The sequence below is a fragment of the Tyto alba genome, unplaced genomic scaffold (genome assembly GCF_018691265.1).
Source record: "Tyto alba isolate M040663 unplaced genomic scaffold, T.alba_DEE_v4.0 Super-Scaffold_23, whole genome shotgun sequence".
Lineage (NCBI taxonomy): Eukaryota > Metazoa > Chordata > Aves > Strigiformes > Tytonidae > Tyto > Tyto alba.
In genome coordinates this window covers 22008100-22031063 of record NW_024881297.1, presented here as the reverse complement: position 1 = coordinate 22031063, position 22964 = coordinate 22008100, and the positions used below count along the sequence as shown (strand labels likewise).

At 42.0% G+C, this 22964-nt stretch overlaps 1 protein-coding gene across 27 annotated transcripts in view; it reads right to left on the bottom strand.

Annotated features, from left to right (window-relative positions):
- The window catches only part of ADGRL3 (adhesion G protein-coupled receptor L3), a 520467-nt gene that overhangs the window by 132871 nt on the left and 364632 nt on the right, over positions 1-22964 (bottom strand). For 26 of the 27 annotated variants that reach the window (XM_042796493.1, XM_042796492.1, XM_042796511.1 and 23 more), the window contains one exon: positions 15006-15086. The exons of the other annotated variant lie outside the window; for it this stretch is intronic. In XM_042796493.1, coding sequence (XP_042652427.1) covers positions 15006-15086 — 81 coding nt within the window. The remainder of the gene's footprint in view (positions 1-15005; positions 15087-22964) is intronic. 27 annotated transcript variants of the gene reach the window in all.

The following is a 22964-nucleotide window of genomic DNA, read 5'->3' as shown; positions in this document are numbered from 1 at the left end:
CCGATAGGATTTGGCTAGAGAAAAAACCCAGGACTGTAACTGTAGCTTGGGCACTTCACTAGGAGCCCCTTCTGCTCTGCCTTTTCTAGCAAGCCATAGATGGATGTTTGGTCTCACCTCATCCTGCCGTCCTCAAAATAGGGAGCTACCAGGTGATGGATACACTTCAAACACCACCAGGTAGCCAGAAACTACAGCTCAGTCCCTTCACAAGATACAGTGGCCAAGTGCCCAGATTTGAAAGTTATGGATAGAACCCATTCTCACCTTGCATGGACCTCTAGGCCCAAGGGCAATCAGGAGACAGGTATTTGACAAGCATTTTTGATCTGGCAATACCTGGCTGAATGAGAGCCCTTTCCAGCTATGCCAGGTGCCAGTCTGTACAATTGCTCAAAGTCCACTCGGAGTCTTCAGCAACAGTGCCTACAGCAATGCAAGCACTTTGCTATTTGGCCCAAACCTACTCACACTCTTTGAGCACAAGCTACCAGAGAGGGACACTACCATGCTGACCTGCCAAAGCAGGAGGGACAGGCACTACTATCTCTTAAAACAGCCCACCACTGAGAAAGCATTCTGAACAGGAACCTCACCTTGGAAAAGCAACATTTACATTTAGAAATGCTGAAAGACACAATTTCAGTGCGTGGGAGAACCTACCTTGCTCCGCATACACCTCCATTCCTCCATCATCACTACTGATGTAACATTCTTGGTATCTTCCCATCACCTCTTGCACAGCTGAATTCAATCTGTACTAATTAGCTGCTCACTCAGCTCTTTGTTTTCTCCTATATTACCTTTCCTCCCACATTTTTCTTCTTTTCCACTTCTACTGCATTTTTTTCAAGACCTGTAGCTTTGAGCAAGCTATGAATGGGAATAAAATGCTTTGTGATAACGTGCTTTCCCCCGTTCCCATGCTAGCTTTCTCTTAAAACCCAAAACCACACCTCTGGGATCATGTTTTCTGGATCTAATTTGTAATCATCTGTGCAAACAAAACAGAACAAATATGCTAATTTCAGTAGCTACTGATTGCAAAAGTCAATACTCCTAGAGCCGTTCATGCCCCTTCTCATCTTGCCAATTCTTCTGGAAGAAAAATAATGTGATAAAGTGCAAAATGTTTTACCCATGAGTGCACATTACCAACAACAGTGCCTAGAGAACACACACACACACAAAAAAAGTATTTTAAAGCCCGATTTCTTTTCTGTGTGGAAAGGATGAGACATGTACTTCTACTTCTGTCATTAGCTGCTGATTTCAGAAATATTTGCACATTAATTATGCTGTTTCAGCAATAACTGACCAGTTCCACAATTACTTTTTCTCTTTTCCCACAAACCTAGAGCTTCTACAGAACCAAAAAACTATTTCCCATTTCTCAGAATAGTATGTGAAGTAAATAGCCACAAGGTTAGAAGGTGCCACAGTTAAAAAAAATGCGTTCTATAGAAACTAGATATATGTGAGTGCATGAAATGACTAATTGCATAACCAGAACAAGGAAACATAACAATGAAATCTGGTCTCCAGATGACAAGCCATGGCTCCTAGGTCATGCCCAAGTTTTCACATTGTTTGGGAGGAGCGACCCTTTATTAATACCATGCCACAGGACGGTGAAGGACCGTGTGAGCAGAGCAGTGACTGGAGATGTGGCCTGCCACACTGCTCCTAACAGGACTGTGCTGAATAAGAGGGTTCCCGCTTTTAACTATTGGGGCATTATGTCATTCCTTTGGGTTTCCTGCAGGCTTTATTCCTCTAAAAGCTGTTTTAGCTCTTTCTCTTGTGTTCACTTCCATTTCCACAGGCAAGCATGACATGCAGGAGAGACAGACTGAAAACCCTGTGCTGAGCCAGCCCCTGCTCTGTCAACACTGCCTGCTCCCCGGCACTGCAGCTCAGCAACAAAATTCAGCATTGCTACCCCAGCTTCTTGCAATGTAAATGCTTTCATATGATTAATATGTACCCTGCATGTTCTGAAAATGCTACGGAGAAGCACCAGAGACTTCAGGTACTCTGAGCATTGCTGTGCCAGCAAGCAGGAGAGCCTACCTCCAGCAATGAGGGCACACTGTGACCATGCATGCAGGAGCTCACTGCTCCATGAGGACTCATGAAGTTCAAGTCAGATCTCATTAAATATTTAGGATCTTAATTTCCCAGCGATTTCAATGGGCAGGTAAGTATCCCAAGAAAAAACAATGGTCTCTATGTGCAGTCAGATGGGAGTTTAAGGGTCTGCAGAGCACAAAGCAGTCTAAAAGTGAGTAGACAGGACAGCTATGGCAGAAACTTCAGCTCCCTACCAGGAACCATTTCACTGAAAGCAGAAGAAGGGCCAACACAGAAGCCTTGCATCTGAAAGCAGGGCCTCAAGATTTCACTGTGGGTAAAAAAATCCTTCCCACTAAACAAGACTCAGAATCTGTCTTTCTCCAGTCTCCAGCCTTTGTTAACTCCAGTAATGAACACCTGTGTAAAATAGCTGTAGATTAAAAAAGGAATTAACCTCCAAACAACGGAGAAGCTTAATTAAGCACTGCACTAAAAGAAAACTGAGGGGAAGTACAGGTTAAAAAAAAAAAAAAAAAAAAAAAAAAAAAGAATTAAAAAGACAAGACAGCTGCGGAGACTTAATTCCAATTTCCCCTCGCATAGGTCATTTTACCCAATGTAATTTCCTTTCTCTATTTGGGCGAGATTTTTACTGAGGCACTGCCCATTAACAGAAGGGGTTTTGTTGCTTTCCATTCATTTGTACCTTTTTTAATGCTTTACATTACAAGCCCTCCATCAAAAAAAAAAAAGCAAAGCAGATTTAAATTAGACTTGGTGAGTATGCAATTTCATAAACTTCTCCCCAGAGAGCTTCAGCTAATTAAACAAATGATCTCAAAATACTCACAATGTCAACCCTGTCAGCTTCTATGTGAAGTATCTACACCAATGTGCAGTTATTTAACCAAACACAATGTGGAGGAGCAATGTGCTTTAAAGATAAGCACAAACCTTAGGCCATAAGGGGGCACACACACTTTTTAAAGTCATGGGCGGACTATGGGGAAGCCAAGGACTTTGAACATCTCTGCCCATGGCCCTGGGAGCAGGCAGGCACAGCTATGCCAATCTGAAAAGGACAGGAGCTGAAGATCTGGGTGGCCAGGCTGAGAAGGAGACTTTAACAGCTTAGAAATATGGATGAGCACACTGGGCTGCTCTTGACGTTTGGGTTGAGCTCTGTGTTCCTAACAAGACAGCAGGTTAGGAGCGGTTAACGATGCTCAAGGAAATCTCTGGATTTTTGCTGTTAAATTGCAGCAACTCAGCGCAAAAGCTGAGAAGAAACAAGCAGACAGGAATGGGTGCCAGCTATATAAATGTTAGATGATTAGTCTGTGCATAGTTTCTGAAGGCAGTGAAAGTCTCAACTGTCCAAAACTAAAGGATTTTAAATCTCTCTATGCATTACAGAAAAGCATTCTATAAAAACACATTTTCCCCTTTCCATCTCACTTTGCCTTCCTCTACTCTAAGCTATGTGGCTTGCCCAACAAGCCCTCTGTGCCCATCCTCTCTGCCCAAACCATGAAGCCTGTCTACCTTCTGGTACTTCTCTCTCACTGACTTCATCCCCAATCTACATCCTGGTAGCTCATCACTATTCTCCCCATTTTCTTCTTTACAACACACACCTCCAGCATGAAGTACCCGCTACCTCTCAGGGCTGACTACTCCTTTCCCTCTCAAGTGAGTGACACTTCCCAGGCTAGGCACCTTGGCTTCTCGATGGACTTTATGATCAGGTGTGCACAACGAGGTATATCATTAATTATTACAGCCTTGACTAGGAAAATGCAATACTAACCTTCCTAAAGACCTCTCAAGGGTCAAAGAACCCACTGTACAAGGTTTGAGCAAAAAGAACAGTGAGGAGGGAAGAGAGAGAAGAAGGGAGAAAAAGTGACTCTACTCATCATGACAGGATCAGAAGCTGAAGCTGATGTTAAGCAACCACTAATGGTGTTAGGGTGCTGTCAAGCCCCCAGGAGGTTTCCCAGCCCTGCTTGAGGGCTGATGCTTGCCGGGCTCTGGCAAACAGGACTGATCTCAACTGGGCCGGCTGCTTGCTCCACCCTGCCTGATTTAGGATCTGAGATTAAGAGGGGATAATCCTCACTGTACCCAATCCAGGGGCAAACCCAGCTCCGGTGCAATGAATTTTGAAAGTGGGAGAGACAGTAGTATAAGACAAAAATTATCTATTTTTAGGTGCCATGACCATGATAACCCTGAATACTCCTGAGGACATCATCCTGGTTGAATCATCTAGATGCAAGGAATACCAGAATTGAGATGAGCTCCTACCCATCCAGTCCTCCCTCTTTGTGGCTGCTTCATGCGCCTTGGCAGCAGTATTAATGAGAAAACAGTTTTGAAAGGGAAAACTCAGTTCAGAACATTCCTTTAGGAGGAATGCCAAGATCCTTCCCTGTTTATTTTACTTGTTGTGTAAATATTTGTATAATACACATCAATACAGTCTGTAGAGCATATTTTTTAAAGTAACCAGCATGGACATCAGTATCTTGCTCATGACTCTGGCCTTTTCTTTGACTCCATACACTGAAGCTAATGTATCACGTTGCCATTTTACTTCATGTATCGTGTTGGCTACTGCATAACTGCAGGCTCTTAGTGATTCAATCTAAATGAATCAGAAGGTACTGAAATCACAAAACAGACATCAGCATTGGAAATGGTCAGGAAACAGGAATTAAGGATGAATGCTCTGTTTACATGATCAAAAACACATTAAGGCACGAGAAGGCTGAGAAATTCTTCACTGAATGTGCCTGTTAAAAGCATCAGGTTTGCTTCTGCCAGATTGCCTATTAGCAGCACTGGTTCCAGATCCCTACTGCTGAGCAATTTTAAAGTTCAGTGAACAAATTCTTTCAATTCTTTGGTTTTCTCCCATTTTCTGTGTGAATTCTCAAATTCAAGCTTACTTTTTGCCTCTAAATGTGACAATCTGCAGAAGCTCTAATCAAAATGGTGCATTAACTTTACTTCCCCCCCCCCCCCCCCCCCCCCCTTAACTTCTCCAATGTACAGAACCCAGTTTGCATAGTTATGGTCACAAAATATTAACATAATGTACCTCTTCCTTAGCAACAGCTATAGCATTGGGGAATGCAGCCCATAATAATGCAGCTTGATCTAGAAGCACAATAAAATATAAATAAGCTTGTTATACTTCAGTGGCACATAAGATTCCACTGTGAAGAGCCTTCGTGAATTTAGAAACCTCATCTTCTTTTTACTCTCCAACACAGATTATTTAGAAGAAGATTTATGGGCACACATTCCTTTTTATTCCAGAAAATGAAACCTAATTGTTTACTCAGTAACTGTATTATTTTGCTGCATGTCTACTACTAAATTTGTGGGCATAATACAGACACACACACACACATCTGTGCAAAGCAGTACTCATAATGGAATAAAGATGAAACCAGGACTTAGCGAAAATCTAAAGGGAAGACTGCCAGGACAGCATCCATAATTGTGGTCATTTTTTAATGAAGAAAGAACACGCAATTTTCTCCAAAAAACAGCTGCAGAGAAACAAGAGATATACTTGCTACAAATTAACATGCTTAATCCAGAGCCCTCTGTAAGACTCCCCGTGTACTGTGTCTGCAGAAAGAACAGCATCCTCAGCTGGGTGAGGGCAAAGTGGTCTCCTTGCCCCAAGTCCAGCTGGTTCTCTCCATCCCTGAAACAGCCCCATAGCTGTTGCACCCTCATGCACGCTGTCCCTCTATCACTTATAATTAAATTTAACCAACCTTAGTATCTCTTCTCAAATGCAATCAAAATCCTTTAAATACTGTTTCTTGTGAGTTTCCAAGAAGAATGAACTACATTGAGCCAATCTGCAGAAAATAACAAACTGTTTGGAGCTAGAGGATAACAGTCCTTGTTTTCTGAGCAAATATTGCAGTTATCAAGACAAATATACTTGGCTGGAAGATTTAAATCATGAGGCCTCTTATGAGGAAGCCAAGTTACAATCTTAGCAACAGGGCTCCATAATGTTTATCTGTAAATCAGTATTTAGTATGCATTTATTAAGGCTGGGATTTCCAAAAGTGCTTTTCAAGACTGAGGTACCCAACTCGTGGGCATAAATTTTCCTCTGAATGGATTATATCACATCACTAGGATTCCTCTGAAACAGCAACACACACAATGAAGAATCAAAATACAACAATATGCTTTAAGGACATTCAAGGGCCAAAGCAGGCTCTAAGCCCAAACATTTTAGAAAGCATCAGACCACTGACTTGGTGGAAATCTCTCATTTCCAGCAATTTCTGACTCAACCCAAGATGAATCCAAGAGTCAAGTGCTGTGAAAAACCTGTTTACCTACAGAAAATCCCACTGCACAGCTGAAGAGCCATCAAATGAACACAAAAATATTTGACTCGGCACTGTCAACAGCAGTGTGTCTGAGCCTAACATGATTTGCTTGTATGGGAAATCGGCTGCCTGCCTTTCTAGAAATGCACAGCTTGAGTCTGATGAACTTCAATGAAAGAACACTAAACTTGCTCATTGACCAGTAAGATACTTCTACATTTTATTGGAAGGCAGCCAGACTATACCACTGAATAGCCCAGGTCTTTATCAGTTGCTTTTCCCAAATTGTCTTAAACCAGAACTTAGATTTTTTACATTTCTTTTGTAAGGGTGAACTGCTGTCTCTAAATACATTATACACACAGTGAAAAATAACAACCATAAAAAATGAAAAAAATTAAAAAAAAAGAATAAATAAAGTATTTTCCAGGGCAAGATGCTGTAGAAGTAACATGATATTCCACCACTGTAAATATTTTAGCATACATGCAACGCAGAAATCCAAGTCATGAGTCTAGGAAACTTTATAACGTTTTGTCAGGTCACCAAGCTATTCATTATCTAGTCTTAAAATCATTTTGTACTGGCAATGGAAAACTCCATCAGACAGTAAGAAGTCATTTACTATTACAAATGGTGTTAACTGGATAGTTTTTCACCCAGATTTATACCTGAGGAAGAGTAAAACAAATATTATCCCTGTAGCTGCAACAGAATAAAACACATTTTCTCATTACGTAATAACATAATAATAATATGCCAATAGTGCTATATCAGAGGCAGCTTCCTAGCTGCATTACTAACAAAGAGTCCTCCCAGATCTAGAGTATTGAGTTACACTCCACCAGTGTTTTAACCCGAAAACAAGGCCATATATTTAAAAAATTAAATCATAAAAATGTATAAAAGGCATGTCGTAAAGGGACCCGTGCCAACCTGATCATTTGAATTTGTACCTATTTCATTTGCGAATACCCACAGGCCCTGCACAGAACATCCTGGCATCCTACGTCCTGCTCTAACACACACATGTTTCCAAAGGACTCCTCTAGAAAAACATCGTTGTCCCATCCTCCATCCTTTCAGGTGATGATGACACACTTCACATATGTCATGGAGCACTTCTATAAACAGGCACCATATGATATTAGATGGGTGAAGATGCAACATTCAACAAAGGATGCAAGTAGCATGGCTGCAGCGGTGAGTAAAGCCTTTCCAGTGGCTAAGGTCTTCGACTGTGGCAGAGGGCTCCCACAGAAGTGTCACCTCACATTGTACACCTTTTTAATGTCTCTGGACAGGTAAAATGAAGGCCAGCTATGCCTCTCAGCCAAAGCACTGCAGACCGATTCTATTCTCTTTTAGTGGACCTGAAATTTGATCTCTTATATGATTTATTTGCCATCTTCTCCCATTACACAAATATAAATATAACAGGCATTTTTCTGCAGCCCTGAAATGATTCGGAATTAATACCAGATGACAAAATAGACCATGTACTAGGAGGAGAAAAGTTACAGTAAAAGCTCCTTCCCATTAATGGGGTCATTCATTCGTATGGCCACTATTCCACGGGGGAGCTGGACATAAATTATGTATTTGACATCTAGTTATAGACGATTATATCTGACATAATGAAGTTATAATGGAAGGAGTTTGCACATTGTTTGGTTATTAAGTGCCCGTTTCTTGTCCCTGCACCAGGTGCAATGGTGATAGGCCATACAAATCATCCAGAAGAAATGCCAAAATGGGCTCCCTTACTGATAAAGCACCACACATGTTTATTAATTTAACAGCTTGTCTTATGTCTCCCCCATCTGCTCATTTAAAACAGTTATTTGCCCTATAAATATTTCAGAAAGAGAAGTGTAGGCAAAAATTAGTCTGGCAGAAAAGGGAAAAAAAAAGTTTGAGAAGGCTCTCATGCTATATGCAGTACTACTCTCTTTTTTCCACGTTGAATTGGTTCAACAGCTTTTTCTCAAGCTGGTAATAGGACATTCACTTTAGATTAGTGATGCTTGAGGGTGCACCACCATAGCTGACTTTGCTTTCCAGCTGTTGCCACTGTCAGCTGGTGAAAACTGCCACCGTTGATGGCGAGGGGCACAACTCAGTACAGTGGAAAATGAAACCCTCTGTCAAAAGAATCTCATGGGTGCATGTCTATGTCCATTTTGAGCTTACCAGGTCATATGGTAGCTTCAAACAGCCTACAAAGAATAACATTCCAAGGCATCTTTAAATTACAGTTCATCCTGATCTCCATAGCAAAACTTCTTTACAAGGCAGCAGCTAGCTGGCAAAAAAAAGGTAGTTTTTTTTTTTTTTTTTTTTTTTAGATGACTAGGAATAATGGAAAAGGTGTTAAAACGTCACTCAGACTGTTCCCCCCTCCAATCCTTAAATATTTTCAGGTGTAAATACTGTGAACAGTTCCTACCAGGAATCAGGATTTAGCACTCCTTGAGAGACTTTGCTAGCTCCAGCTTTCTGCTAGAGCAAATGCTGTTATCTTATAAATAAACAGCAATGCCCTGAGGTGCCCCTCTGCAACAAAAACACACATTCCAGAGAAATAAGAGCAACAGTTCAACACCACAGTAAAAAAGAAAACAGTGAACGGCACGCAATTAACTCTTTCTGACCATGGATAGCTACAGGATGTAAAGTGGGATCTCGCTGATGGTAACACGCAAACAAGAGGACTGCAGGCTGGCTGCAAGATTTCCAGGAGCTCTCGCTACTCCGGTTATGATACTGGTTATCACCACCCATGATACCTAGTGAGGAATTAATAAATACGGAGCATGGCGCATGTTCAAAGCAGCTGCCTGCTTCAGGGAAATCAGTGTAGTCCAGGAAGGTGGATGTTTTGGTACGGATCTGAGTGATGACAGATTTTTGGAGAGCTCTGGACAAGACTGAGAAAAGCTTCACACACCCCCTTGTATCAGAGCTTACCCCTCCACTGTCTTCACAACCCAAACAAGCTCCGTACCTGACAATGCATTCCTGCAACCACATCTAGCACACTGCCCAAACCCACCCTGTCGCTGTGCTGAGTGGTTTGAAGACTCATCTCCAGCCTGGAGGCTGAGGGCTTTAAATGTCCCTGCTTATCACAACAAAGATCAGAGTTCAAATGAAAAATAAACAGCAAAGCAACTCAACAAACAAATCTGTACAGACCTCTTCAAAACGAGGCAACTGAAAATTCACAGTACATGTGAAGCTTGTAGTCATTGCAAAACCTTTCCATTGACCATGCAGGTATGGTGATCAGTCATCTCCCATCTGACCAGTGCAAAACCAGTTACCTGCATGCCTTATATACTCTGTTTGCTTGAAAAGCCACATGGGATGAGAAAATGTTGTGTGTGTGCTGCTGGCTTGCTGCAATGATCACTCACATCTCATGTCGGAGGGTGTGAGATCCTCTGGTGGGCTCGGGACACTCGTGAAGGGGAAGCCCCGAGAGCCGTCATACTTGGAGAAAAGGTTGAGCAAAAGCAAAGAAGAAAACCCTGTATGCTACCAAGTAAAACCAGGACACTATATATCACTCAGCACTGCATAGGGAAAAAGGGAATGAGGGTCCCAAGCATGGGCGACCCCAATCAGCTTCTATTGCATGGTCCTCTCTTGGATCAAAGGCATCAAATTAGTCTCTGCCCTAGACAATCTCACCTGAAGGTTGGCCAGAAAATAGTATCGCCCCAGGAAGCTGGAAACATCTAGCTGTGACTATCTCCAAAGGGAAGGAGCAGGATGAGTAAAAGAGGGACTACAAAGAGAAGCAGAGGGACACTGTAAAGGATTCTCAAGCTGAGGGAATGGCTTTCCCAAGGGGACTCAAGCAGAAAACGAAAAAGCCTGGGAACAAGGGGTGCCCGGCCACCACTGAGACAGAGCAGGGACTCCTGAGCAGCACCTCTCGCAGCGCTGAACCGGGGGAGGAAGAGGCGAGAGTGCTGGTGTCCCAGGGCCTGGCGAGCACGGGATGCGTGGCCCTGTGTGTCAGCTTGAATTAAGACAAGGAGTGCCACTGGGCCTTGCTGTCTGGCACTCCCCTTTCTCTGGACCTGGGAAGAAGGACCAGGGCTGTGCAATGGGCCCAGCTTGTCAAACGCTCCCACATCATCTGCAAAGCCACTGACCCTTCTGGGACCTCTGGGAGAGGGGGGAAAAAAAAAAAAAAAAAAAAAAAGAAAAAAGACCCAGAATGCGTGCATCCAAAAACCTTCTCTATTTTTGGTAATAAGATTTCACAGTGCTTCTGACATTCAGGAATGGTCCTCCCTCAGACACTGCAAATGCAAAGAGGGGAGAAAAATGGCAGAATGGATCCAGCTTTTGAAGGAAGAAAGCACAAAGGGACATGACACTGAGCTGAAGAAAATGGGGAAAAAACAGCAAAACCTCTGTCCCCCTGACATGCTGCCCAAGGCTAGCAAGAGATTCTGTGTCTATGGAGGCTGAACCTCACAACTGAGGTTTACAGGAAAAAAATCCCACAGTGCCTTAACTGGGGGCAAAATAACGTCCCTGGCTAGAGAAATCTGCACAGAAGGGTGGGAACCTCCCATCTCTCCTTTATTTGCTGTTTATTTCTAGAACTGGGAACCAATACATAGTTTTGCATATCAATTCATATTTTGGAAATGTACTGACTTCAAGTGTATCAATCTCCAAGACATCTACTCCCCGAGCTTCAACGTTCAAGGAAAACTTTGCAAAAAAGTAGCTCAAGAGGGGATGAGAGCTCCACAGACTGCCTAGCTTTAGACGCCTGGCATATATTTCACGTTTAATATGATTCCACATATACGCTAAAATCTGCTTCCATAAAGCTTTATAAATAGTTTTAGTGTGTGGATTCAGTGAGTTTAATTCACTTATTTGCTGTTTTACTACCTGACAGAATTTGAGTCCAAGTGCTAAATTTAATTTATTGCTATACATGATAATTTCATAAAACCCCTTTCTAAACCAGAATATCAGCATCACTCTCATCTGTGAAACTCTGTGCTACTGTCAGTAACCAGTGATCCATTTTTAAACACAGGTTTAATCTTCAGTCTATGCGATCACCACCTGAGGTCTCAGCTACCCCTGGAATTATTCTGCATACAGATGGTGTAAACAGTTGTGTAAAAATCATGTAATCCTGTCTGTATCATTACACTGAGAGGATGTGTATAAATAATGGTTAACAGTGCTTCATATATGGAACTAATTTTAAAATACCTTCAAATTAAAAAGGGGGTGGGGAATAAGAAGTGTCTTGATAAAAAATGCTGATTCAGGGCCTCATTTCTATTAAGTGATTTACAGTGTCATTACTGCGTTACTGTACAGAGCAGTGGTTCAGAGTAATTACCCTGTAATGCACGATGACACTAATGTACTAGTAAACTACTAGAGTTTATTCACTACTAGCATCAGGACTCTGCAAGGCAGGTAGAAATGCCCTGCATGCATAAACAATGTGTGTAAATGTCACCAGTGATAAAATTTTTAAAATGGAGAAGGAAGAGGCAGTTACAAATAAATCTGCCAGCTGAGAATTGCAACTGCATAGACCCACAGGAGCACTAAAGCTGTATCATTTTTTAATAATACAGGAAGGAAAGATGCTTTTATATCCCTACCCTGGCTCTATTTCCATTTATTACAATTAAGATTGTAAGGCGGCTTCTTCTTTTTGCCACTCTAAGTGCAACATTGACCTACACCCACTGTTCAGCTCAGTGCAAGGGGGAATGCAGAAGGGAAATAAAGAGCATCAAAACAACAGCCAAAAGCATTAGTGGTTTATGATGACTGTCATAATACTGCTCTTTTTTTTAGAGTTCCAGCTACTAGAAATATGGAGAACCAATGAGAGCTTCAAGACAGAGGTGTTTTTGCCTCCTTTGTTTAAAGCAGCTCTTGTGGTTATAGGATGAAGCTTGGAACATGACCTGAGCATGTCTTAAGGTGTCAGAAATGCAGCCAAACAAAAAAACTTCGTAACCCTCACATACCTAGCAAAATAAATAAATAAATAATGATTATTACCACAGTAATGGATTTTGGTCACTGAGGCTAGAAATAAGGCAGTAGATGCGTAAGTAGAGATACACGTCCCAGATTCCAGGGCCAGAAGAAAGCCTTGCTCTTCCCCCAGGAGACAGTACCAATTACTATGTTTTTAACACCCCCGAGTCACCAGCTAATAGATTGATGCCTTCAAATCTGGCTGCCTCCCTAGCCCTCTCCTATTAAGTTACACAAGGGATTCAAGTCCTTTTACCAGCATGTAGCAGCAGTAATATCAGTCCTTCCAACCTGAGCAGCCTTTTCTTTAAAATCTCTCAACTGGGGCGGTGGAGGCCCTGGTGGAAGCAGTTAATGTAGCAGTTTATACTCCATTTTAGCTTCTCTGCAAGCACTGCAACTGTTCCGCCTGACCCACTTTGCCCTCCTCCTGGTGGCAGTGCCATTCATCTTGCAGAGGTAGATATGCACTCACAAATGGCAGATCACTAAAGAATTTCATCAGTCTTAAGCTCTTTTATCTTGGAGAAAGCAAGGCACAACTTCTTTGGCTGCTGCTGTTCTAGCATCCTTGAGTCTTCCATAGGCTGCTCCAGACCCCGTGACAAGGATTTACATTGACCTATTCTAAGTAAGCTGTGAATCATCACATCCAACATCAAAGACAGACTTAAGCAAGAAGGTCCTGGAAGCTATAACTGTCTCTGTCTTACTGGAGTGCTCTGCTAGAAAAGCAAGGTAGTAAATTTTACCACAGAACTAGAGGTTGTCAAGTGGCTTAGGAGAACCTGATGATCTCAAATGCATGTGTCAAATCTCAGGATAGTTCATTCAAAGCTGAATGGAGGTTTTATACTGCCAGGAGACTGTACGTGACCAGTCTGGCTCATGACAAACCCAGATTTAGAGAGAGGACTGTGAATCCAGCATCCTCACACTCAAGCTCCACCCCACAGCATGTGGTTCCGCCTTGCAGAGATGCAAGAGGACCCATCAAGAAGTAATAGTGCCGAGGCTGCTTCTGGGCAGCAAGAGTCAATTCCTTAGTTTTTGTTACTGCATCAGCTAAGAGAACACACATTCACACCTACAAAGGGAAAAAAAAAAAAACAGAAAAACTTTACTTGATCAAATTATAGATCCATCCACATGGATGCTGGTGGAAAAGCTCACTCAAAACTAAGGGAGCCTTTCGTGCCAAGAGCATTAACAGTATGCTTTCATTTAGCCCACAAAGTCCTTGGGCCACTTGGAGATGCAGGGTTTGCAGTTGCAGCTGCAATTCACCGACACAAAGGTTTTCCTGTCTCCCAGAATATTAGAGATGGATAACGAACTGAGTTTGGAAGACAGCTTTCTCCATATTAGTTAATGACAGTGTGCTTATCCAGATTAATCTTGCATTAACATGTTGCATTTTTCAGTCGTGAGCACTTAGAGAAACACGTGCACGCAAAACCACATACTTGCAGCCTTACAGTGTTGGGGCACAATGGTGACAATCACTACAAAAGTCAATCCTGTACCCCTCCTGCCGCTGTAGCACCGTTTGAAGAGTAAGGTAAAAGAAAAACCCTAACTTGGCTATAGTACATCTCCCCGCTAATGCGCTTTGGCTGTCCTCCTCCTCCCCTTCTCTTCTTCCACAACATCCCGTGTTTGATGTCCAGACACATTTCTGAAGCTGACCAAGAAATCATTTATTATACTTGTTTGATTTTAGCTTTGCTGTGATCCATTCCAAGAAGGACAAGCTGGTCATTTTGATATCCTACCTGAGCACTGACAACCTAATTAAAAGGAGCAAAGGGAGGTACACCAGCATGGATACTCGTAGCAAACACTGGGGGTTCATCACAACACAGCCAGGGGACAATCCTCCATATGAGTCAGAGAAATCACATTCACATCACTTTATTTGCACCATTCAAGAGAAGCACCTATCTTAGTAGGGCTATTCTGGACTCACTCCATACATCGTGGCTACTAGCATTGCTCCTGAGGACAATCAGCTCAACTAAAATATGAGTCATCCTCTAGAGCGAACATGTCTCCTCACCAACCCTAGAAAAAAACCTTGAGCAACGGCAACACAGATTGAATCGAGGTCTGAACCACCACACTACCACTTCTGCACCTTTACTCACCTGAGAAGCAGGTGAAATCTGCTTTTTTGCATCCTGCCATCAGCCCCCTGTGGCTGTGCACTGCCATTAGGAAGTAAAGGAGGAAGGCAGAGGGCAGGACCTAAGGTATAGATGTCCCTGCAGAAGTAAACCAGTGGGAACAGTAAAATAGCTTGTGAACAAGATGGTATGTTCAAAGCTACGTAATGGGACACGTGGGACACAGTCATCTCTCGTACAGCTGTCTCACAGGAATAAATTTGCTTCTGAGAGTGTCCTTGGATGGAGGGTGGTAACTTTACCATGGAGGCTCTATGAACAAATGAATGAGATGCACTCATGCCTATGGCTGGTTAGCAATGCATGTGCATCACTGACTCACCCTTGGATGGTGGTCTCTCCAGATCCGAATCGAGGTGGATCGGTGGGGCAATGTAGGAAACCTGCCCATGGTGAGCCTGCCCTGTGGACAAATAAGTGTTTTAGTTCTGCTGTTTCCTGCAGAGATCTTTCAGGGCTATAATTAAAGGTACAGCATTTTAATGGTACTGGACTCAAACCAGGTTTGCAAGTATTTTGTTCTGTTGTGCATTTTTCACAATGTACTTCCGTTTTGTGGAGACACCTGATGAAAAGTTGAAAACACTTGCATTTCTTTTGCATTTTACATGCATACATGGGTACTATGCTGAACTTTAATTATACCTGCTTTATCACTACCATGTACGTTTTGCACAATGTTCTCTTAAAAGGCCATATGCCACAGAAGACAACTGATTTCACGCAAGCCCATTCGATCTGTTAATCTCACCCTAAGTATAAACCAAGCATTTCTGTGTCACAGCAATTTTTGAAGGAAGTGTGGTATGAAGTACAACTGCATCTGTTTTTCCCACCTGCAGAAGATGCAGATATCAGTTTGCGGAGCTCAGCATTGCTTTTACCACCATGCAGTTTCCCAGTTGCTAAAGATTCAATTCTCTTCAGTAATTTGGAGGTAAGTATACCTAGAAACTTTTATTTATAATAAAAACATGTTGTTATAATTCATCTACTTACTGTAACAATTTACAGGGTTGTTAATCTCTTTTTCTAAACATGGAAGGTTAATGACACATAGATTACGATAACTGTTAGAGTAACCCTCCCGTTTCAAGTAATATTCGTGCTGCAATAAAAGCAGTTGATTCCTCTTATGAGACACATTCCAAATAATTAATATGGCTCCCCGTTGACACTTGCTGTTGTTGCTCCAAGCAATTTCCAAGCTAGCATCACAGGCAGCGGAGCAGTGGTACAGTCTTTGGGCTTCTTTGTAATGACATCCAGGAATACCACAAGCACAGTATGCTGGCGCACATAATATGTTGAAAACATCTCTTCAGGAGCATAAAATATTCATGGGAAATGGGGAGAAAAAAGAAGTGTGTCTGAATGGGCAGGATATATTTACTGCTTTAAGTTGAGGCTGACTCAGATAATTTGCATTATTAGCCATTACAACAACTGGACGTTATTCAGGTTTAAAATCTACTGACACATCATAAATTCTATATTTGCTTTTAAGTGCTTTAACATGGGAAATCTGCTTCAGGCAAACCCATAGCTAATAACGAGTTACCTCACTTTCCCCTTCTCGTTTACATGTTAAAAATCCATTTGATGTCATTAGTGAGCACAAGTCATCATTTAATAGCTGCTTGGTTCTGCAGCAGAAACAGGCAGATGCTCTGTTCTGACTACAAGCTGCTCAACGTGCAGGATCAGTGCCCTTATAATCACAGGACAGGTTCCCCGTTTGCTGCATCAAAGATACCAGGGAATCGCAAAATAGCTAAGGTTGGCAGGGATCTCTGGAAATCATCTAGTCCAGCCCAAGTCCCACAAGAGCCCATGGTAAGTGTCCAGTCTAATTTTTAGTATCTCCAAGGATGGAGACTCCACAACCTCTCTGGGCAATCTGTACGAGTGCTTGGCCACCCTCACATAAAAAAAAAAAAAAAAAAAAAAAAAAAAAAAAAAAAAGTGCTTTTTCTTATGTTTAAGTGCAATTTCCTGTATTTCAATTCATGCTTCTTGTCCTGTCACTGGATGCTTCTAAGAAGACTGGGCTCCGTCTTCTTTATTTTCCCCCATCAGGTACTTATACACATCAGGAAGATCCCCTGGACCACATCTGGTCCAGGCTGGACAGTCCCAGCTCTCTCAGACTCACCCCACATAGAGAAGCTTTAACTCCTTAATCATCCCTGGGGCCCTTTGCTGGACTGGCTCCCGTAAGTCCCTGCCTCTCTTGTACTGGGTAGCTCAGCACTGAGCCCAACTCCCAGATACGTCTCACCAGTGCTGAGCAAAGGGGTTGGATCAGCTCCCTTGACCCGCTGGCAGTGATCTGCCTAATGTAACCTGGGAAGCTGGTGGCCTTTTTTGTCCTATAGGCACATTGCTCGCACATGGTTTTGTTTAAGTTTTTTTTTTTATTTATTTATTTTTTTTATCACCTGGTCTTCTTGGGACCAAGTGATCTCAAATACAAAAAAAGAATGATTCTGCAGGCTTATAGGGATAGGCTGGAGTAAAGAAAGTAGATGTATAGCATATAAAAGACTACAAAACACCTGAGAGTTTATTTAGACATTCATTATACTTCAGTAATAACTATGGAAGTTTATGAATGTTTTATAAAGGCTTTTACCTAATATGGAGGAAGCAGTAGCATCAAATGCTCTCTTGTGATAAATGAAACAAGTTGCAGAAAGCTTTTATTTACTTGCTCCTGATGCAAAACATACTACTTCCAAAAAAGTCACATTTGACTTCTGTTAGACTGTACACTCTCACAATGTTAATAAATCAAATTTTGGATTTTAATATTCTCTCTATAAAAAAGCAATACAAACAATTGTTGTGCTTTATTTTCTGGGCACGAATGTCAGCTTAGCTGCTCTTCAGACTCATCACAGTCTTCCCATATGAGGAACAAAGGTCCTCTGCTGCTATCTGTGGACCCAGTTATACATTTAGGATCAAGATACCTTGTAAAACTTCTTGTTCATCAACAGAATCACATTTTTTTCTTTGTTTTTATTATTATGAGCAACTGTGACACCTGAGTGTTGAGAGAAGAGAGGCAAGAGGGGTTGTGGGAAGCAGGCACTAGAAATGGGCCTGGTACACAACCACAGGGAGAAAACTGAGTCAGGAGGCCAAACTAGAGGATCAGAGCAATGGTCCTTCTGGCTTTAATGGTATTACAAGTTTTGCTACTGACTCCATTAAACCCCACAATTTTACCCAATGGACCTATGTAAGATTTTGAGGTTGGCATCACTGGTGCAGCTCAAGTGGGTTGCAAGGACTGACAGGACAAGTTTTGCCAAGTAACATCAACTCCCAGTCCCTTTTGCATGAGTTTTGCAGTTTCAGATGCTTACTTCAAGCCCCAGCTCTAGGAATGAGTGACACCAATGTCCCCCCTCTCCAGTTCCAGTTACTTCAGAAAAACACTTGAAAAGAATGTGAAAGTCTTAATGAAAAATGAGATGGCAGAAACACTCAACACCTCCCTCCAAATCACCCAGTTCTTCAGCTGTGTTTTCTGCATATTGGGTCTGAGCTGACAATGGTGCAGCACTAGGAGGTGGGACATGACCTCCCTTGCCTGTGTGACCACGTCTCCTGCTGTCAGGCTTTTATTTCTACCTGCACATCTATTAACCAAAAGCCTATTTGATTGACGGCTCTTTGATGTGAAGAGCTGCCCACATGCTAACCAATATTGCCCTGGTACCTGTGCCTATAGGAGAAGAAATAGCTGCTGTCAGGTCCTTCCAGAATTTTGCAGGGCATTTCAAAAATAGCTTTTCCTCTTTAAATAAGTGGCTTAGTTTTCAGTTATATTAAAAAAAAAAAAAAAAAAAAAAAAAAAAAGGCAAAAAAAGCCAGCTCCCAACAAAATACCAAAGGTCAAGATGTCTCTGTTGATCATAAAAGTTGAGCACGCCTCATATTGTAACAGCTTGCATGGCCTACTCCAAATCCCACCCTGACTATAACCATCTGGTGTTTCTGCAGCCAGCTTCCAGGTAAAAAAGTAAACAGCAATCAAATGTAATCATCAAAGTAACATCTGAAGTCGCCAATTTCATAGCTAATCACTAAGGTTGGGCCCCACGGCCCTTATTCCTCTTGCTGGTGAGGTCCGGCCACCAACATGGCTAATAGCCATTGATCCCTGTGAGTGGCAGGAGGAGCAACGGGCAACAGGGGCTAACACTGGAACACAACCATGGGTCAGTCCTCGTCTGTTTATTTTGTATCATACCACAAGGATTCAGGTCTGGCTAACACTGCATAAATGTCAAAACTGCTTCAGGTGAGATGGGGCAAACAGCAAATATGACATGGGTGTGTCTTCTGCTCATGCTGCCCTCTCTCCATGGGGACAGACATAACGGCATCCATACTATCCAGGCCATATGCACGTGCTGTGGCAATGGGAAAAGAAGCAAGTTTGCTAGCAGGGATTTTGGGAGCAAAATGTAGAGATGACCTTGAAAGTCTACCTGGTGACACTGCTTTCTTCAGATAGATGAGATGGGGGAGATGCTTTTGAATTAGAAAAAGTGACTGGCTGGCCATTATTTTCAGGTCTGACACATGAGAGATGCAACACATTTTAAAAAGCCAGTAACTTTAGAAGAATAAAGATAATGTTTTGTGAAGACTGAAGAAAATATAATAGCTTGGCCTAAGGGATTTTTTTTTTTTTTTTTTTTTTTTTTTTTTTTAAAAAAGGGCTCTGGAAGCACACAGATAGAAAATAAACATCCGTGTATCTTCAAAAATCTGCCCCTAAGTGATTTAGTCATCTACACATGCCACAATATAAAACTAGAGAAAAAAAAATCTGTGAATGCATGGACTAACCAAGGAAAGTAGCAACAAAGCAGTGTCATCTGTTTATCTATTAAAAAACACTTCTCGCCTTTCTAGGGATCCTTTTTGGAAACGTATCCACTGTTTGTAGCATCTAACATGGCAGACATTCCTCCTGACCCTACGTCAAGTTTCCAGCACCCCTGACATTTGATTTTTCTGGAGCACAACTTGTATTGTCATGTATGTATGTGGGAAACCTTTCTGCCCAGCCTTTACTCATTTCCTCCCTGAGATTTTAATGTGCACTGTTACAGAGAAAACCTGAATAGAAAACATAAGACTGGAAGATTCAAACCCCAAAAAGCAAAGAGAAAGAACAGCAACATTTAGTAGACATAAAAATAAACCTTTTTAAAACATCTGATGAGAGACCGCCTAAATATCTGATGACTTGTCTCCTAAAGCTCTGGTGCTGGCAATGCCCTGAAGATAACTAAAATCACCAGAATGGCTGGTCCTCAATTTTTCCTATTGCTCCTTTGCTCGGTGCCCATGGTACTGCGGTGGGCACGGACAGTCGTGCACCTGAATTGCAGTTCTCCACCGTGCCTGACCCAGCTCCAGCAGCAGCAATGAAAAGCGACCAGGAAATATATTTTCTAAATAAACATGCTTCAAACTACTTGTCTCAATGGGTGAGAGTCACCTTCCTTTACTGTTCTCATCCAGAGGCAATAACTGCAACACATCTTTTTGCTGCCATGTCAGACTGTATCCCTTGCTCAGTTTACCCATTTTCCAGCCTCTTTTGGTGTGTATTTGTCTTCCAAGGGCTCACCAGTTCTCAAGATCCTTGTTAGATGGACTAGCTAGCATTTCATGCAGAGGATTTAATTTAGTTTTGTGCTGGTACCTCTGACAACCTGGTGCTCCCATGTACTGCCTCTCCTACATCCCTTGTTGTCAGCACTTCCAAATGCAGCCACTTCCATGGACTTAATCCCTCATTTTGTTTGCCCACTCACTTGGATGACTAACTGTGAAACCACACATTGATTCCTGAGACTTTGATTTCAGTTCTTCACATAATTTTTTTTTTTAAATAACAATGGGATGGGCACACACTAGGTACTCTGAATATACATTCTAATGAAAAGTCTTGGAAAACATACTGATACTAATATCTTTAAAGATAAAGTATATTTTGCATGCTGTGGCCTTTTTTTCATGTAACTGAAAAATTCCATTTTTGAAAGCAGTCTGATTTGTCACCAAACGGTGATGATCTGATCTATTAAAAAAAAAAAAAATATTACTTTTTGGCCACATTTCTGTAACCCTCTAACTGTTAACGGGATTTTTTTCAAAAATCTAATTTATTATCTAACTGTAAACTACATTCCACTTTGTTGGACTGCAATTTCCAGGATCATCACTCTCATCCTCTTTAACTTCCAAAATAAGTACATTTTTTTTCTTGTCTTTTTTCTCCACTCATGAGTCTTTTTGAGCTCCATAACATGTAGGCATATATAAAAAACATATGGAAAGAAAAATTAAAAAGCTGCTAGGTTTGCTAACAAACTCTTTTGACATGCCATTAAACAAATTTCTTTCAGACCTATTACTCGGCATATTTTCAGACTTCTCCTGGAAGCCTTTTTTTCTGCCTTTCATCAACGACTATCTTTACAAAACATCATTTCCTCACTGCCCACCCTTTTCCAGTTAGCATTAAAAGCTTTCTTTTTAAATAAAGCTTTTATAAAACCATTCCCTATCTCAAACATGTCAGAGTTAGCACCGAGTCTGTCCACCGCTTCATTTATTCATGGACTTTTATAGAGTATCTCTCTTTCATCTGTACCTCTCTCTTTCATCTTTCATTGCCCTTTTAACTCCTTAGGGTAGCAGTAACTCATCTCTTCTTTCCCTCCTAGGGTTATTTCCCTGTCCTTCTCTTGAAGACACATACATGCCCCTGAATACAAGAAAACCCTCTTTTCCAAAGGGCGCTCTCTGACTACATTATCTCTGCTTTCATGCCATTTTGCCTCTTGTATTTCATACCAGGAACCATCTCAAGCTTAAAGCAACGGCAGCCAGAAAAGGAGGGCACCTGCAAGCGTGGCTGTGAGCAGAGGGACTGCTGGCTCCTGGTCACAGCTGCCTTCTCAACGTGGAGGTTTCCCGAAACCGGCAGCCCCAACGAGCATTGACAGAGAGCCTCCAACCCACAACAAGGAGAGGGCTCCTGTGCAAAGCCAGCATAACAAGCAAATGTTTCTTTTCCATACTGTTCTTGACAGAAGCGAAGTCATAATACTGCAACTCTGTATGTTGTTCAGCTGTACATTGCTTCTGAAGCTGTCATAAAATGTATATAACAGCAGCTCTTTCAAATGCCAGTACTGTGTGCTCATGCATCTTATCTCACAGGTGTAATTTAAAGGCTGAGTGTAGAAGACGCAGGACTGTGGGTTGGTTTTTTTTTTTATTTATTTTTTCCTTTTTTAAACTAAAATCCTGTTTTGATATGTGCATGTTGTGTATCTGCCTTCCAAAGAGCAGTCAAGAGGAAAACTCACAAGGAACCAATTTGCAGACGAGAAGCAAGAGGTGGGTTCTCACGTCCCTGTTCCAAGCTGCCACTGAGTTCCCCAGTACTGACCAAAGCAACCTGCAGACTCAGCCACAGGGGCTGCCAAGTGTGAAGGAAACCTTGGAGTTAAGGAAGAAAGCTCAATAAAGTATGCAGGGAGAGGGGTGAGCTGGGGAAATGTGTGGCTAAGCCCTTGTCACACATGCATCTTGTGTTTCAGAGTAAATGCAAATCCAAAAGCAGCACGTGGCAGAGTGCTTGTGTGAGCAGAAAGCGTGATAGAATGGACTAGTCTTTTCAAAGGATGTACTATTCCTGCTTTGAAACTGTCATAACAAACAACAGCCTGACCATGAGAGGAAGGAAATCAAAATGGCCTTCTTTGATAACCAAACCACTCCTTATGTGACAGCCATTATCCACGAGGGCCTAGGCTATGCTTGAACTACAGGTGAAAGTAAGAACAAAAATAATTCCAAAGCAATGGGTTAAAACCTGCCTGACTATTATAGCAGCTGAAGCAACTGGAGGCTTTTCATTAGTGGCAGCTGCATATCGTCAAAGGAGCATTTAGGACTCAGAAATTCATGTCCCAGCTGAAGTCAGAGACGAAGAAGCTTCCTCGAGTCACACTGAGATTCCTCGTTTTGCTGTGCAAACATTGTAATTCATCATTCATGTTTAGATGAACCTCACCTCTCTGTTAAGGACTTAAAACATTTGATTTAGCAGCACCTTGGCTCTAGCAATGTTCTGCATCCTCCAGCGCTTGTCCCAGAATTTACCCTGTAGTATGTGAGCCTGGTATAAGGGCCAGGGAGGAAGAAGAAGAAAAAACCCCAGGAAATATTTCACATG